This window comes from Scheffersomyces xylosifermentans (assembly GCF_036884685.1).
Source record: "Scheffersomyces xylosifermentans strain CBS 12540 chromosome Unknown RJT20scaffold_4, whole genome shotgun sequence".
Taxonomy (NCBI): Eukaryota; Fungi; Ascomycota; class Pichiomycetes; order Serinales; family Debaryomycetaceae; genus Scheffersomyces; species Scheffersomyces xylosifermentans.
Genome location: NW_027042942.1, coordinates 98,712 through 116,722, shown reverse-complemented (window position 1 = coordinate 116,722; position 18,011 = coordinate 98,712). Strand labels below are relative to the sequence as shown.

Here is an 18,011-nt window from a genome sequence, read left to right as displayed (position 1 = left end):
CGTTAGACTCTGCAGGAGAAAATGCACTAGCGAGGCAGCGATGGTTTTATGGTGTTATTTCGCGGGGCTGCAGCATAGAGGTATTAGAGTTTGGGACGAGACAAGAATCAAGCAGTATGCATTATTCTAAGACAACACATTCATAAATTTCGACTATTAATAGCTCGCTTGTAAGAGTAATAATATGTAGTGTAGTTATTACTCTTACTCTAGCTATAAGGCATTTTCATTTACTCTGCCACGAAAACTTCTGAGCTCCTTACAGTGGTTCTTGTCTGTCCTCCTTGGTCATTCTCATCGTAAAACAAAACATCCCACAGCGAGCGCTCCCTCACTAATCTATTTTTCTTCCTCTGCGGCAGAAACAGAAACGCGAAATGTCGTGTTTTTTATCTCCTCAACCTGCTGCTGCAGAGAATTTTAGAATACGCGCATTGGATGCGAAACCTGCTTTGGGCTGATTTTGGGGCAGACGACAAGAAGGAAGGAGAATGGTAACCTCCTATTGGTGGAGGATGTTTATAGTATTCGTTTTTTGGGGGTGACAGAGGCATTTTGGGTGTACGGTGACTTGAGAGGAAATGGAAGTTTTTACCATTTGTTTTGGGGGGGGTGATAGAGGCATTTTTGGGTGCACGGTGACTTGAGAGGAAATCTGGATTTGGCAGGATTCGTGGGTGGAGAGAGGTAGATGCTCGTTTGAAGTGTTGTATATCGCCCTTATTTTGTCGAATTTACATTGTCAAATTCTCTCCTTCAGACTTGCGAAACTGCTGCTGGTGCCTCATCGTCTCTGGATAGCAGGGAGTGTGAATATCCATTTTCCTGGATTTCTGGATATGTGAGTCCCGTATCATCCCCATAAGAAATCTTGTTATTATGAGAAGGTGTTGTGAGGAATCTGCTGTATTGCGGCTGCCTTGTTTGAGGCAAGACCGAAATCCGATTATCACAATTGCAATTGCTATGGAGAGGTCCCTGCGTTTTCTGAGTTTCTGTAATGTGAAATATTCAATTATGTCTGCTCTCCTCTTGTGATCGATGGCATTTCATATTCTGGTTTTTATTAATTATTGGGTATGTCTGGAAGTCTAACTCAAGTTGGCTGCAATTAGTAGCAGTATTTCGTATCCCACTAATCACTTAGCCTCCCTCGACCTCACCGGTTACATTTCTAGAAGAAAGTCACTTAAGTCAAGATTTCTTTACTCGCTCTCACATTCCAGACAGCATCAGCAGCAAAACACTCACAATCGACTTACTAAGTAATATTACGAATAATTTACTCTACACAGCCTCTACTATTTCAGGTTCCAACAAATTATGACTGCGAAATTGTAAAATTCTATTAATTTATTTCTAAAATTATAGAAATTATTCAAAATATTCTAAAATTCTAAACTTTGAGTTTATCTCATAAAGACATGGCCTTTATCTGTTATAATTCAATAAGACTTTAAAAAAAATTCAGCATCGAAAATGTCAATGAAGGTATAAAATCTGTCTATTAAAGTTGTTACCACTGCCTCCTTTCCCCCCATCCAGCACTTCTGGCCTTTACAAACTCTCTCCCATCTGGATCTCTCATATGTCTATAAATAACTCTCCTCTCACTCTTACTCACAGCCTCACTCTCTCACACTCACACTCACACTCTCTACCTCAAACTGTTAAAACATTTTTCTATAACTTCGTATCCGTCAACATTAACAGCCACCACACACATATCCATACAAATAATCTTCATAAAAAATATACAATACAAATGAGGAAAACATCTACAAACTCTACTTAATCATCCAAGATTAGCTTACCATAAATTCTACACAACCACTGCACAACCCGTATCCCCCCTCCACTCATACCTCTACATACTTAATTCTTAACTATACACAACCCTTGCACCCACTCCCATTCATATCTCATAAATCTACACAATCTCTCCACAACTCCTATACCCACTTTATTCATACCTCTACATAGCCTTTATACCACCTTCTCTACCACCTCCTCTACCCTTACCACTTCGTCACAAACCTTCCATAGTTAACTCTCCTGCAGACAACCCGCTCAGTTGTTCATTTTTCAATTCCATGATCTGGTAAAATCGAGGTAACAACCAGTTCTCTTTAGGTGTTCTTGCAGCTTTAACCCCCTTTATACCCGCCATTGGAGACTAAAAACGTCGCTCAGGTGAATATAATCACCCCAAAAACCTATTGATTGACTCTCAGCTCGATCCGACCAAAAATCGTCATTTTGACTCGGCTCGTAATACACTAATAGACTCATGGCTTCGCAGATTCACTTCTTAGATATCAAGGGGAAGCCGTTGCTTCTGCGTGATTACAAGGGAGATATCCCTAGTAACACGATAGAAAAGTTCCCTCTTCTCCTTCTAGACCTTGAAAACTCGATGGACGAGGGCGATTTCAAGCCCCTCATTAACCACCAAGGCATTAACTATGTATTCATTAATCACAACAATCTTTACCTTTGTGCCCTTACCAGAAAGAACGAGAATATAATGGCAATTATTGTGTTCCTTTCAAAGCTTATCGAAGTGTTGACGCAATATTTTAAGCTGTTGGAAGAAGAATCCATCAGAGACAATTTCGTCATCATCTATGAGTTGCTCGATGAAATGATGGACTACGGTGTCCCTCAAACAACAGACACAAAAATCCTCAAGGAGTACATTACCCAGGACTATTACAAGTTGATCCGTAGCACACCATCTCATCTTGTCCAGCCTCCAAATGCCGTGACCAATGCCGTTTCTTGGAGAAAGGATGGCATCGTCTACAAGAAGAACGAAGCATTCCTAGATGTCGTAGAAAGCATCAATATGTTGATAAATGCCAGCGGACAGGTATTGAATAGCGAAATCTTGGGAGAAGTCAAAATCAAGTCTCATCTCAGTGGTATGCCTGACTTACGTTTGGGTCTTAACGATAAGGGAATCTTCTCATCCACTTCTGATATGGAGGAAGGAGCAGCAGAGCAACCTTCAAATGCCAAGGGAATAGAAATGGAAGATATCAAGTTCCATCAATGTGTTCGTTTATCCAAGTTTGAGAATGAACGTATTATTACTTTCATTCCACCTGATGGAGAGTTCACCCTTATGTCGTATCGTTTGTCATCTGCTCAGTTTTTGATGAAACCACTAATCCTTGTAAATTGTAAGACAAAGACTCATAAACACTCTCGTATAGAGATCCTCTGTTCCGTCAGAGCACAGATTAAGAAGAAGTCTACTGCCAATAATGTTGAAGTCATTATTCCAATCCCAGATGATGCCGACACTCCAAAATTCACCCCTGAATACGGTACCGTCAAGTGGATCCCTGAAAAGTCTTGTGTCATCTGGAAATTGAAGACGTTCCCTGGTGGAAAGCAGTTCCACATGCGTGCCGAGTTGGGCTTGCCAGCCGTTATTGACAATGATGATATCCTTCTGAAGAAGCCCATCAAAGTCAACTTTTCCATTCCTTATTTCACCACTAGTGGTATACAGGTGAGATACTTGAGAATCAACGAGCCAAAGTTACAGTACCAGTCATACCCATGGGTGAGGTACATCACGCAAAGTGGAGATGACTACACTATAAGAACAAAGTAGAGTGTGTAGATTTCATTAGTCAAAATGGGTAGGCATTTCAAGTACAAAATAATAAAAGATAAATTAGAGGAGGATGTAGAACAAGGAAACATTTGAACACATCCTTTGTGGAATTACCTAATTTCGGGAGTGATCATAGGAAGTTCATATAACCAACAAGCAAGAGAGTCGTAGTATGCTGGAATCTTAGCAGTTTCTGAAATATTCGTATTCTTTCTAAGACCTCACTTCTAGTCTCTACCAATCCTACGTCATATCCCTTTGGTACCAAGTCCCTTCGGGACATTAAGTGTATTATAAATAATCGTATATACGTAAAACTAATACATACACACATATGCAATAAAAATGATAGTCCTTTTCTGTGCCGGTGTTATAGTATAACATCATTATATCATATCGAGAATTGAAGAAAAATTACAGGATAGTTTGGCAAGTCATGTACCATTCTGTGGCAACTAGACTGGCTGTTATTAATTATGAATGAATATTCATCTTCATGGCAAGTCAGTCACACATCCCTTGGAAGCATCACTCACCAACTTAGCGTACTTGGCCAAGGTACCTCTTGTGTATCTTGGTTTTGGTGCTGTCCAAAGCTTTCTTCTTTCAGCCAACACATCTTCTTCTACCAAGAGGTCGATCTTGTTGTTCTCGGCATCGATAACAATCTCATCACCGTCATAGACCAATCCAATTGGTCCACCTTCAGCAGCTTCTGGAACAATGTGACCAATCAAGAAACCGTGAGATCCACCAGAGAATCTACCGTCGGTCAAAAGAGCAACATCTTGCCCTAAACCGTATCCCATAAGAGCTGAAGAAGGCTTCAACATCTCTGGCATACCTGGTCCACCCTTTGGACCCTCATATCTGATAACACAAACGGTCTTCTCACCCTTCTTGATTTCACCAGCTTCCAAGGCTTCAATAAATGCGTGTTCATCATCGAACACTCTAGCCTTACCCTTGAAATAAGTACCTTCCTTACCAGTGATCTTACCAACAGCAGAACCTGGAGCTAAAGATCCCTTTAAGATTTGCAAATGACCGCTTGGCTTCAATGGGGAAGCAATTGGTCTGATGATTTGCTGTTCAGCAGGTAAGTCCTTAACCTTAGCCAAGTTTTCCTTGATAGTCTTACCAGTGACAGTGTATTGGTCTCCATCAATGAATCCTTCGTTCATCAAGTACTTCATAACAGCTGGTGTTCCACCGTACTGTTGCAAGTCGGCCATGACATACTTACCAGAAGGCTTGAAATCAGCTAACAATGGGGTGGAGTCAGAAATTCTTTGGAAATCGTCGACTGTCAATTCAATGCCGGCAGAAGAAGCGATAGCAATCAAGTGCAAGACTGCATTAGTGGAACCACCAGTAGCAATGATGTAAGTAATAGCGTTTTCGAACGACTTCTTGGTCATAATATCACAAGGCTTCAAGTCCATGATCAATAAGTTCTTGATGGCCTCACCGACGGAAGCACACTCTTGTTCCTTTTCCTTGGAGATAGCTGGAGCACTTGAAGAGTATGGAAGAGACATACCCAAGACCTCAGCAGCAGAAGCCATGGTGTTAGCAGTGTACATACCACCACAAGCACCAGGACCAGGACAAGCATTCTTCACGATATCGATTCTTTCCTCGTTGGTAATCGACTTGGACAAGTACTGACCATAGGACTGGAAAGCAGAGATGATATCAATCTTGTCAGCAACGGCTGGGTTACCTCCACCACAAGTTGGAGAACCAGGCATGATGGTACCACCGTAGACCATGATCGAAGGTCTGTTTGTTCTTGCCATGGCCATTAAAGTACCAGGCATGTTCTTGTCACAAGAAGGAATGGAGACGTTTGCATCGTACAATTGTCCCATCATCATGGTTTCGAATGAATCAGCGATGATCTCACGCGATTGAAGCGAGTATCTCATACCTTCAGTACCGTTAGTGATACCATCGGAAACACCGATGGAGTTGAATTGCATACCCTTCAATCCGGCCTTATTGACGGACTCGGTACACTTGTTGTTCAACTCCATAAGGTGCATGTTACATGGGTTACCAGACCACCAGACGGAACCGATTCCGACTTGGGCCCTGTTGAAATCCTCATCGGAGAAGCCAGTAGCGTAGAGCATGGCTTGCGAGGCACCTTGAGAAGGGTCATTAGTGACGATAGACGAGTATTTGTTCAATTTCTTCTCGTTAGCAGCGATAGAAGATGCAGAGAGTGCTCTTTTCACTGAGACCGCACGTAAAGACCCAGTTCGAGCAGATCTGACCTTGGCAAGAAAGCTCATAGTTGTTAAGGTTTAGGGTGAACAGTTGGTTAAAATGCAGATTTCAATGCAGTAATTTGTTTGAAATCAAAAGACTCAGCCGGCAAATGAACAACTATCAATACTGGAAATTCCTGCCACCACCCAACACGAAAGAAAATCATCAAGTCTCTCCATATATCCACCTCACCCACTCACCACCGGCCCTAACAGAAGGGTAATGAGCCGCTCAAATTTTTCAGATTGAGTCAGTGGGGTGTCTGCAGGATTGCAACCAAGCGGAGCGGTTTGGGAAATTTGGACGGGCGGAAAGCGGAGTGGTACGGAGGCCCGTGACGCAGTAGCGAGAGGGAGAGATTGAGGTCCAATGAGAAAAAAGAGTTGGTAATCAGGAGGAAGGGAAGTGTGATGGAAAATGTGAGGGTGGTGAGGAAAATGTGAGGAAGTGAGGGAAGAGGTGAGTGAGGTGCGAGAGTGTGAGAGTGAGAGTGTGCACTAATATTCCATATTCATATTCAAATTCATATTCATATTGCAACTCTTCTATATTGTAATAAATATAATAGTAATATGATATTCTAATATTATGATATTCAATATATTAATATTCAAAAGTCATATTTATATGTCTTCTTGTTCATAAACTTTGGTGAAATAGTAATATAGATGATGTTTTATCAACTGAAGTAGCAGATGATACACTCAATACATATGATATTGCTAGTACATTATATATTGATATGTTTGAATATGTTAGTGGAGATACAAGATCCAATGAAAGAGGAGAGGGAAGTGAGGGAAGGAAGTGAGAGTGTGTGAGAGTGGGCGAAAAAAGAGAGAGAGAGAGGAGGTGTGACTGCAGGAATGATTAAATATATATGTATACTTAATATATATATACAGTAGCTTGGTGGGGAGGCAATACATAGGGTGAAATATCAGGTAGTTCACAATTCAAAAACAAAGTATCAAAAGTACCGCAGCCATGATATGGATGGATGGAAATCGAATGTAATGGGATAAATTGAGGACGAAAGTATGTGGCAGGGAACAAGGTCTTTCGTACGAGGCTCGTGATTGACACAACATAGAAGTGGAGTAATATAATAGTGAAATAACTGAGGCTCATATATATATATTTATATAAATATGACACATAATGTGCCATAAAACTGCAAGCACATATAGCATGGCCATAGCTCAGATATAAACTTGGGAATCCGTGAATCCACGAAACACCGAAGCAATGTTTCATATAGCCATATTGCTTGATCAAAGACGATTTGTTAGAACGATGAACACCCTCTGCCCTCGACCTGGTTATTTAACTCATCACCAAATGAGTTCATCCCGAAAGTCATCTTGAAAACCTCCTAAATACACCTGATTCTGACCACCCATCGAATTTATCATGTTATTACCACCGTTTCAGCCACCTATTCAAAGCTATTCCTCTCACCTTATTTTGGGTGCAAAATCCACACCAACCGCCTGAATCTACATTCAAGACCGATCCTATCCAAAGAGAAGCTTTTCACGCTAAATCACAGATAATATTCCCAAAACCCACCATGTTGAAAAGAGGGCCACATCCAAGCAATACCTTTCTAGACCCAATTTTTCTTCCGATAGACTGATTCTCTCATACCAAAAGATAAACATCTAAGCTTAGCTCATAATGCTCTGATTTTTTTCGTTCATAATACTACCTTAACTACGTATCACGTGAACATTGTCACGCGACCACTCTACCACCCCCCAAAAAAATTGCCCGATTTCCTGTTTTTTTTTTCTTCGCCCACTTTCGTTGCCCCATTAGGCTATCGGTGGAGGAATCCGATTGCCTCGTGATATTCTCTGTGGAAGGTGTCTGAAATGTCAGTTCCGACCGTTGGCAAGCATTCTCTCGGTAGTAGCATTTAATCATACTTTGGAGTCGTGCAACAAATCCGGTGTCATTCTTTGCTACTGTGCCCCCAGAATTCACTTCCGTTTTCGTCGTTTCCTCGCCCGCTGTCCCACAAACTTCCGCACACTCCACACACTTAAAAGTCGAACTCTCATTCATTAGACCCCCCAATAAACTTTAACCTCATTAATCTTCGCTTTTTCTGTCTCTTTTCGTCTCGCCGTCTCCATTTTTCTCGTGTGTTTCGTGTTTTTTTTTACAACCGAGGGAATCCTCTTGCTGGCAGCAAAAATAAAATCCACATCATTCTTTTTGGCTGCCACTTGTGGAACACTGGTTATAGTAGTATATATATGGCAGCATTCCTAATGTGTAGTATATATATATGTATATAAGTATATGAGTTGTGATATTGTATATATATATGTATATGTGTGAGTATATGTATATTTATATGTATTAAGGGAGAGATATATGATATATGATATAGAGATAGTTTCTAAGTAAGTAAGTCAGTGAACAGTTTTCTTTTAGTTTACTTACGGTGTCATATCAGTTGATAGTATTCGTATAGTATTTCTATTAGTATTGGACTATTGAACATACTCCATAAATTTGCTTATATTCCATATTTTATTAGAGGGAATTAAAGATATATCTATATTATTGTTCTACTATTGTTGATATATATATTATTGGTATATATTCATACATCAATACTGTGCTGACATATCCTAGTCACCAAAAGAACAAAGTCTACACATTACAATATCTATCCATCAGATAAACTGTACTATATCTCATAGTCACTATTAGTTCATAACCGCCCCACATTTCATACTACTTTAACTACAACCATCCAAAATGGCCGAAAGACGCTTGTTCAAAGAGTTCAACCAATACCGCAAGAACCCTCCAAGCAGCTCAAATCACCAGATAGTATCGTTGCACCCAATCAACGAAGACGACATATTCAGATGGGAAGCCATCATCGCCAAGCCTACTAAGGCAGACAGTCCTTACTACTACCAAGGACAATGGAAATTGGATATCAAGGTATCACCAACCTATCCTATCAGTCCTCCAACCATCAAGTTTGCATCGAAAATATGCCATCCAAACATCAACATTACCGATGGTGAAATCTGCTTGGACATATTGAAAAAGGATAGCTGGTCCCCAGCTTGGAACTTGGAGCATCTTCTCGTGGCGATTTTGATGTTGTTAGATAACCCAGAACCAGACTCGCCTTTGAATATCGATCTGGCCAACTTGTACAGATACGACAAAGTGGCATTCGAGAGTTTGGTGCAGTATACTATGTGGAAGTACAACACATTTTACGTGGGATCAACTTCAAATTCGATGCTGAGGGACGCAAGTGGAATTAAAACTAATGATGCACCCTCATCAAAGGAAATCGAGCAAGAGCACAAGCTGGAACTGGAAGAAGAAGAGGAAGAGGAAGAAGAAATCAAGCGCCTTGACGTGCCCAAGGTTAGTGATGTTCCAGTTAAGACTCCAGTGAGCTTATCAAAAGAAACTGCAAGTCAAGCTGCTGTATATACCCCCGTTCCAAAACTGTCAAGTCAGAATACCGCTGCAAATGAACCAAAGACTACGGCACAAATAGCTCAGGCTACTGCTCAAGCAACTCACCAGATAGAAGAGTTAGCGAAAGAAGTGCGTGACAACATTGATACAGATTCAGATGAATTGACGGTGACTAAATCTCACACTCCATTACCTGATCCAACTGTTCACAGTCTTGTGGAAGATTCTCCAAGTGGCACCATTAGCAAGCATTCACAGATTTCTACTCCCACAAAAAGTAGAACAAGTGGAAGTCGTACACCTCTGAAACATGAGGCTACTTCTAGCACATCTTCCACACAAACTGAAGATAGATTGACTCCATTGAAGAAGAGAGACGAAAGCTTTGATCAATTGCACTCACATACGCCTTCATCAAGTGTTCTCTCATCCAAGGGTTCCAAGCCAGAACTCAATAGAAGAGCCTCAATTGAAAGTGAGAGCTCCATGCATAAAACGAAACTGAAGTTCAGAGAGAAGGTTGAACAGGCAGTCAAGAGAACCAAGAGTCTGAAGTCAACGCAGAAAAAGAAGTAAATTGAAAGTTCTTGTGATGAAATTATGACTGGTTATGACGATATAGCGATTAAATATATTCAATATAAAGTGTTAAATATGTGATTTCTTTTATGGTTGGAATATCTCTGGAGTGAAAACTTAGTAAATTTAAGTAGAACCACACTAGGATGATTTAAGTGATATGCTCCGACCTATCTTTTACGGAATTTTCATTATCTTTTGCTATTACCTCCCTTCATACTATTACGGCTACATGTCAAACGTCTACATCTCTATTAATTATACCGTATTTTTATATTTTTATATTTTTTTGAATAGCCTAACAATATGTAATGCAATACAGACAGACCTTGCAAACCAGGTCTTATAGTACGGAGCGTGAAAATTCAAGCGTCGTGTTCTCTACTTTCCACCACTCATGTTCAAATTATGTGAATCAGTCCTTAGTCAACAGATCAATCGTAGTAAACCGCTACACTATCCGTTCTATATTACAAAGAATGACAAAAGCTTCCAAAACTGCTTAACGCAATCTTCTGGCTTCTCTCTCGGATTCCATCAAGCACAAGATGTCGTTCTCTCTGACTGGGCCCTTGACGTTTCTGACGATGGTTCTGGAAGCATCTTCCAAGAACTCAACTCTGACTTGGGTGACACCACCTCTGGAGCCGGTTCTTCCTAAGACCTTGATGACTTTAGCTAAAGTAACTGGAGTTTTGGTATCCATTTTGTATTTGTGTATGTATGTATATGAATATTACGCTTCTTACTACTACTACCTGTTACTTCAATCACTCTCTTTAAACATCTTCCACCAAACTGAGAATCGCTCAGACGAAAAATTTTTCGTGAACAGAATGGTGTCCGGGTAATGGGGCATTTTGAAAAATCGACGTTTCAAATAAAATGAGAGAAGTTGTATCACGTGACGGAATGTGAGGTTCAGTGTGAGTGATTGCAAGTTGTTGCATTTTTTTGCAGCTTTAATTGGTGGTGAGTGCGGTGGGTGGGAAGAGTGATGTATGTGAATAGGAAGAAGGAAGAGAGGTAGGTGATGGTCTTTGTTCAAAAAAATGGGAAGAGAGAACATTATTATTGGAGTGAGATGAACGTGAGTTCAGGTCACGAAGTCAGATGTAATATGTCGGTTGAGTAAAATTGAATGCATAAAAATGCAAATTATCTACGATAATTGAGATTCAATGTAGCACTTAAGTACCACTTAAAATAACATATTTAGAAGAAATCATAAAAAATATGGTGATTTCACTTTCTCTATAATTTGTCACAAGATTAGACTATCCATACAAGATTTTTCATGGAATATGTATGTATTTGATAACTACTGAATGACTAAATTGAATAAAAATACATTAACAGCGTTCCACTCATTAACATTCCTGGGCCAAGCGGTTGAATCTAAGAACAAGGAAAAAGCCCACGAAGAAGTTCATAATATTCCATTGGATGCTTTGTGACCACGAAACCCTGTATTTTCTGGTTCCTGGAATGGTAAAGATAAAGACCTCGGCCAGGTGAGGAATAGCAAGTCCGACAAAGATCCTAAATGACCACCTCTCTATGAAAAGGTACGAGATAGCAACAGCGGCTGGAAGATAGGAGAAGACTCTCTGGAAGAATTCATTCCCGAAGATAGTTCTCAAAATGGTGGGATCATACCAATTTAAAGCTAAAACAACAAACAAAGCATATAACGAATATGAGACAAGGCCACTTGGGTAAGAAACCGTTTTGATTTGTTTGTGGCTAAAGCCCTGCTTTGCGGCAGAGTATTCGGCCATGGCCAACAACTTCGCTTTTGCATCAGCCAAATGCTCAACAGTGACCTGCTCGTTCTCCAAGGCATCAACCCAGTTAATTACAGAAGTGTAGAGATAGGAGTCATTTGAACTGGTGTAGTTGATTGTCAAGGTCTTTTCATCAATTTCAAGAAGTTTCACTGAATCTTGGACAATAGTTCGGAGCTCGACCTTTCCATAGACCACAATATAATCAATGAGAGCCAATTGGTGCTCGTTATTCATGTAATCTACTATTTGTTGAGAAGTAGTGAATTTCATGGTATTTCAGTAATGAAAGAGGAATTTTCAGTGATTAATGCAAGAGCAATGGTGAAGATTTCGTTGTTGGTCATTTAGATAAGTTCTGAGATCCCCTTTTTATAATACATAATTTCCAATTCCATCCACTCCAATGAAATCAACTCCTTCCAGTCGTGATCTTCTCCACCAACCGTGAACTGTCAATTGCACAGTAACACTATTTCATCTTCACCTTCCACACTCGGAAGAAAACGGTAGCTCCAATGGAGCACACAATTACAAATTTTTACGTATTCCACATACTTACACCCTGACACACCTAATTCTTCCCGAGAAATTATACAATACTATTGGCAATCACTATACCATCACTAAGCCATCACTATACCTTCACTCTACCACGACTGCACTCGAAACTCACCATTTTCTGACTCCCCATCACTCAAGTTGCTGCGAAAAATGGCCCTGGAAAATACAGCGAAGTTATATTAGGAACGGCGGAAAAACATGGCATACGGAGTTTATGTCGATGAAGGCAGGGTCGCAGACATAACTCCACGGGTACGGCTGTTCCCGTATGACAAATGGGTAGAGGTGATAGGATGTGGATGGGTTTGATAGGGTTTGTAGAGTGACTGGCTGACAGGAGTGGCTGACAGGAATGGCTGGGAGCGGGAATGTGAATTTAATGACCAACGATGAAGGGAGCCGCTAGGGGCTTATGAGGAAAATGAAGTGTCAGGAAGGAAGAATCAGGGAAGGGCCATGAGACCCAGATTGAACAGTACATTGCATTTCTACCGAATAGACATCTTGAATGAAATTCTCTAAATATAGAGTAATGCCCCAAGTATTGAGAAATCATGTACAGTTTGATACATAATAGACTGGAACTTTGAAAAGTTCAACATGGAATGCAAATATCTGTTCAGCATAGGAAACTGGTTTTATTTATGATTTTATAGATTCTATAGATGTATAAGTCAAACTAAGAGCAAGTTAAGTAAAATAGTCAGCACAACGATGAAGAGTTTTTGCACCATATCACACCACCACCTATTCTCTAATGATTGTTGCTGACAAGTAATGTGGGGACCGGGGTTTGTGAGCCCAGTCTTGTGTTTGAGCCATTTTGGTCATAGTCTGGATTCAGATCTTGATCATCATTCTCCTGAGCCAAGCTGAATCTGACGGGAAAGTGTCTGTCTTTATTCAACAAGTCTTGATTTGCATTGATAAGATTCATGGCACCAGAATGATCCTGGTTGGGGAGAACAAAAGAGTTCATCGACTCGGCCGAAGAGGGACTCCTGAGTCCCAGAGCAGAGTCTCCATTGACATTTTGCATTTGTTCAAGTTCCCTCATTCTACTGGCTAGCAAATCCTGTTGCTGTTTTAAGAATTCTTGATGAATCTTCATGTAAGATTCATGTTGCTGTTGGTGAAGCAGCTGTGCATTTGCGAGATTGACAAGAGAATCCCTAGGAGACAAGTTGGGTGAAGATAAGGTTGACGTACTTGCATACGAGGATGTTGGAAAATCGTTGAAGAAGTTCAGATCGAAAGGATTTCCTTCGACACTTCCTATTGGAGTCTTCACCCGCGGAGTGAACATTCCGCTGAAAGCAGCATCGGACGTAGGATTGCTGGAGACCAAATTGGAGGACGATCCAAGATTCAAATGGAAGTTTCTTTCCTTAGGCTTCGAACCATTCGAATTAAGTGATGTTTGTGATGGAGATGGAGATGGAGATGGAGATTTTATAGAGCTCATGTCCGAGAGAGCCGCTGCCTTCGCTGCCGCTACATGCGCAAAAGTGTCTCTTTGTTTCAATTCCTTTTGCTTGGCATGTTCTAGCTCTCTTCCACGAATCTTGGACTCCACAAGATTAAATCTTTCGAGATGTCTGCAACCGAATTTCAACAACTCCAGCAAGTCCTCTACCCAATTCTCATACTCAGTGGCATCAAGGCATTTGAATGTAAATTTATGCAGTGGGTTCGAAGTCTTGGTTAATTGGAATTTGAAAATCTTGTCATCTTTACTCTTGATGAAATAATCGTTCAAGTTGTACGATTTCACAGGTACGTCATCATGGCCAATGAACCCACCGACCTTTTCCTTTGATTTCTTTGCAGTATTCTTTTTAGTCTCTCCTGTAGTTCCTTCCTTGTCTTTTCCGTTTTCATTTTCAAATCTGAACTCATGCAAGTAGTTGCATGTTAATAAGTAGTAGTAACGGTTATAGTTCTTCAATATCTTTGATTTCTTGTACAAGACACCGAACCTGATGCACTTATTGTGAATTGAATCATGGTATGGAAGTGTTAAGGTCTTGAAACTTCTAATTTCTTGCTTACGCAGAACTGGAGTAGTCTTGTAGACATTGAGGAAGCTTGGGTTATGCGAGATGAAATATTCCCAATCTGCTTGGGACGATGCCGATATCTTTGTTTTCAAGTATTGGTAGAACTCTTGATTGAACTGTAACTTTCCAAACTTGTCTACGATTATGTTCAATTCCTTAAGAACATGGGTCAACAAGTCTCTTGCAATGTTCTGCAAATTCACGTACAGCGCATACAGATAATTCTCCATGATCAATTGGTTCTTCAATTGGTAGTCTACTTTCAATTTCAAAAGAAATGGATCATCTAAGACACCAGTTTCTTCGTCGTCTTCACACATGTCGTCCTCGAGAACTACATTCTTCTTCAACACGGGCTTGGGAGCATTGTATCTTGCTACTGAGTCCATGTATCTGCTCAAGAGCTGACCTGTTTTACTCACTTCAATGGCAAGTTCTGGGTTGGCAAAGGAGTCGTTTCTTAGCGATGACTTGATCTCCTTGATCTTGCCGGACAATTGTCTGAGTAATGTCTCCAAGCGTGGGATGAACTTGTTGGTCAAGTCTCTTTGCAACTTTAATGAGGTCAAATACTGAGTTTGATGTTGGCTTATCAAGAGAGAAGGAAAGCACTTGAACAATGAATCATCGGGGAAGAATGTGGGAGCGATTTTGATATCATTGTTGTAAGGGGTTGGTGCTGGTGATTTGTTTGTATTGTTGATGTTGATATTGGCGTTCTTATTAGTGCCGTTGGAACCGAAGGAAGGAGTCTTCTTGTGGAGTGGTGGAATTACCGATGATGTGTGCTTTAAGAAGGTGGTATTGGACTTTGTTTTGAACAAGCCAGGGCGTTTCTCCGGGTTCTGAGATGCTCCGGCTGATCCCGTGGTAACAGCGCTGAGAGAAGATCCATTGGTACTGACTGTGGCGATGCTGCTGCTGGACAAAACCTTCTTCAATTCATGGGGAGGAGTACCCGATTGACTCTGGGAAGGAGGCGAATTGTGGCCATTGTTGAGGTCTTGTAGCACCTTTCTTGGCAAGTCTTTGTAGCCTGGGAACTGGATGGAGTTGATCAACTGGTAGTTGAGGTTCGCTTCAAATTCCTTGACCAACGCGATTTCCTTGAAGTAGGCGATGAGTGATCTGACAAAGTACTTCCAGTACTTGAAGAAGTTGACCAAGTCGTCGATGGGCTTGGACTCGAACGAAGGGAGGTTTATGTGGAACGGAGACCTCGGGTCGGAGGCCGGCAAGATGGATTCCTTAGTGAAGGACGACTGAGGAGGTTTATTTGAGTTTAGCATTGTTTTGGGGACTTAGCTGGTGTACATGATATGGTATGGATAGGAAGATGGAGAAGTGAGAAATGATGGAGATCACTGGATTAAGATGTCTGGGACACCAGAAGATGCAAGGGAACAGTGAAATGGAAAAATGATGAAAGACGTGGTAGTGGTAGTAGCAGTAACAGACTAGTAGTAACAGTACTAGCAGTAGTAGTAGTAGTAGTAGTATTCGATTTACGTGACTAATCAAAAACACCCTTTACGACCTTAAACTACTATAAAAGAAGGGTTCTGCGGAAAACAACGAATACAAATATTTATAACTAATATATAAATATAAGGAAATATAATAAAGGAAGATAATAAAGGAATATAACAAAAGGAAGAAAAATAGAAATATATATATAAATAAAAGATATAAAAGATAGAAATAATAAAATAGAAAAAGAAGAAAAAGAAGAAGAACACCAACACCACCACCACAACTACAACCACCGCAGAGACTGACTCACTACGAGAAAAACCGATACCCAAAAATGAATATACTAACAGGCGACTATGACTTACGAAACGGACTATTAACCGGACTACAAACTACGACCTGACGGAAGACAGCCACCAGATCAAAAAAATAATAATAGTAATAGTTATAAGAAAGGATCCAGAACATTAGAAACAACAGCACAGCAGTAGAACGGAACACCAGAAACTACAGAACAGCAGAACACCACAAGAACAGAACAGCACAACAGTAGAACAGCACAGCACAACAGTGTTGTACACCACAAGAACAGAACAGCAGATTAACAGAACATCACAACATCATTGCCCAGTAAAGAAAGAACAACTGCGAAAGTTCCATCCATCAGAAACCTCTTACCACGACGGACGGACCCATATCCCCCAAAAAAAAAAACATCACCAACTGCATGTTCTGTTCCAACCATTACAACTCACCACCTACACCGACCACCTACCATCTACCACCGCACGACATACAAAAAGGGGTGTTTCAGAATAAAACGCTGGCGACATAAGCCAAGAGAAGCCATGCAGCAGGTGCTGCAGTAGGCGTGCGTATGGTGACGGTGATAGAGAATAACAAGAGTAGGTGGTGTAGATAGAGAAAGGGTGTAAAGTGTATACGGTTGAAGGGGTGGCCGTATGGGATGGAATTGGTGCCATTGGGGTGTACCGGTTAGTGTACAGTAGCTTGGAGGAGAGTATAGTGGTGGTGGATTAGTTTATTGATGGGCCGTATGTATGTTGATGTCAAGGGTATCGGTATGAATGGCCATGGCCATAGGCAATGGCAACGGACGGAAGTAGGCGGTTCCAAGAATTCTACGGTTAAGATTAAGGTGATGATCTACGGATAATGTCTTGTCTGGTGACGGGTCCGGTGACACGAAAGATCAGCACCAGGAGGAACTGATTCAGCTGCAATCAGTAATGATCCACAAGAAACGACTCTGAACCAGTGAGTTCGATTGCTTGTGACACATGAACCATCCAATGGGCTGAAAGATAGCAACAACACGGGGACCGATGGAAGGAGTGAAGAGCAAGTTCTACATGATTCTATGAGACTGGTTGGATAACACAATACCGGTGTTTTCCTATTCTGTTCGGAGATGATGATATCCAGGGCTCGACTACGTCATACCACGGCACAGATTGTCCCTTCGATTTCGCAACGTAAACAGCCGTTACCACAGCGACCACGCGGGGCAAACCTTGATTCCATACAGCTTAGACAGCGTTGGTCCCCAAGAACACCGAACTGATCCATCATTGTTCATGACATAGTAAAAGTCATTGACAAAGGGAGTTGCGGAGAAGGCGCTGCCGACTCCTAAAGGAACCGAGAACTATATTTAGAAGCGGGCCTTGGGTCAACATGGTAGAAAGGTGTATTACTGGCGGTCGCTTCTTGCTACATGGCACAAACGCCTGGTATTCGGTAATATTGCTATGTCAAGGGCTCAAGTAGAAATGGTAATTAAGAATGCTAATTGAGCCTCGTTGTGAAAATGGCGGGTTTCACCAGCCGAGAGAATAACCAATGCCTCTTGTAATTTAACCCTGTCAGGAACAGTTAAGTTCCATGTCTAATTCCATTTCTAGATTTACTATAATATAGAAAATCCACCTCACTCATTCTTCCTGCTGTTTCAAGGCAGCGTCTCGGTTCTTACCGGCAATAACTACAACTAACTTCGTAGATCAAAATCCAATATGGACTGTGCGTTGATCTGAAACATTCACTGGTATACTGGATCCCAACTAAGCCTTCCTGTAATCTTCAAAAAAATCTTCTGATAAGAGTGCCAGCAGCACCAATAGAACATCTCGCGGTGGCTTCGTGGGTCTTTCTCCA

At 41.1% G+C, this 18,011-nt stretch overlaps 7 protein-coding genes across 7 annotated transcripts; 3 read left to right on the top strand and 4 right to left on the bottom strand. All coding sequences in view use genetic code 12, as the record gives it.

Moving 5' to 3' along the window:
- The first annotated feature begins 2,111 nt into the window (after positions 1–2,111).
- APM1 (Apm1p) lies at positions 2,112–3,891 on the top strand. The gene has a single exon (XM_064917071.1). The coding sequence runs from the start codon at positions 2,291–2,293 to the stop codon at positions 3,623–3,625; it is 1,335 nt and encodes a 444-aa protein (XP_064774074.1). The 5' UTR covers positions 2,112–2,290; the 3' UTR covers positions 3,626–3,891.
- On the bottom strand, positions 3,892–6,100 carry ILV3 (dihydroxy-acid dehydratase). The gene has a single exon (XM_064917070.1). It carries the CDS (start codon positions 5,926–5,928, stop codon positions 4,123–4,125), a length of 1,806 nt encoding a protein of 601 aa, XP_064774073.1. The 5' UTR covers positions 5,929–6,100; the 3' UTR covers positions 3,892–4,122.
- Positions 6,101–8,680: 2,580 nt separating this feature from the next.
- PEX4 (E2 ubiquitin-protein ligase peroxin 4) lies at positions 8,681–9,208 on the top strand (the record flags this gene model as incomplete). The annotated part of the gene is made up of 1 exon (XM_064921262.1): positions 8,681–9,208. A coding segment is annotated over one exon (528 nt), but the record flags the coding sequence as incomplete, so codon positions are not given.
- Positions 9,209–10,027: 819 nt separating this feature from the next.
- RJT20DRAFT_41049 (uncharacterized protein) lies at positions 10,028–10,397 on the top strand. Its single transcript, XM_064920035.1, has one exon. The coding sequence runs from the start codon at positions 10,110–10,112 to the stop codon at positions 10,296–10,298; it is 189 nt and encodes a 62-aa protein (XP_064774071.1). The 5' UTR covers positions 10,028–10,109; the 3' UTR covers positions 10,299–10,397.
- RJT20DRAFT_127743 (eS28 family ribosomal protein) lies at positions 10,197–10,760 on the bottom strand. The gene has a single exon (XM_064917069.1). The coding sequence runs from the start codon at positions 10,653–10,655 to the stop codon at positions 10,452–10,454; it is 204 nt and encodes a 67-aa protein (XP_064774070.1). The 5' UTR covers positions 10,656–10,760; the 3' UTR covers positions 10,197–10,451.
- Positions 10,761–10,944: 184 nt separating this feature from the next.
- On the bottom strand, positions 10,945–12,343 carry RJT20DRAFT_41040 (uncharacterized protein). The gene has a single exon (XM_064920034.1). The coding sequence runs from the start codon at positions 12,007–12,009 to the stop codon at positions 11,320–11,322; it is 690 nt and encodes a 229-aa protein (XP_064774069.1). The 5' UTR covers positions 12,010–12,343; the 3' UTR covers positions 10,945–11,319.
- A 711-nt stretch (positions 12,344–13,054) lies between these two features.
- On the bottom strand, positions 13,055–15,649 carry RJT20DRAFT_95514 (uncharacterized protein; the record flags this gene model as incomplete). The annotated part of the gene is made up of 3 exons (XM_064921583.1): positions 13,055–13,687; positions 13,799–15,219; positions 15,262–15,649. The coding sequence occupies 3 exons, from the start codon at positions 15,647–15,649 to the stop codon at positions 13,055–13,057; spliced, it is 2,442 nt and encodes an 813-aa protein (XP_064774068.1).
- Between the last annotated feature and the right edge of the window lie 2,362 nt (positions 15,650–18,011).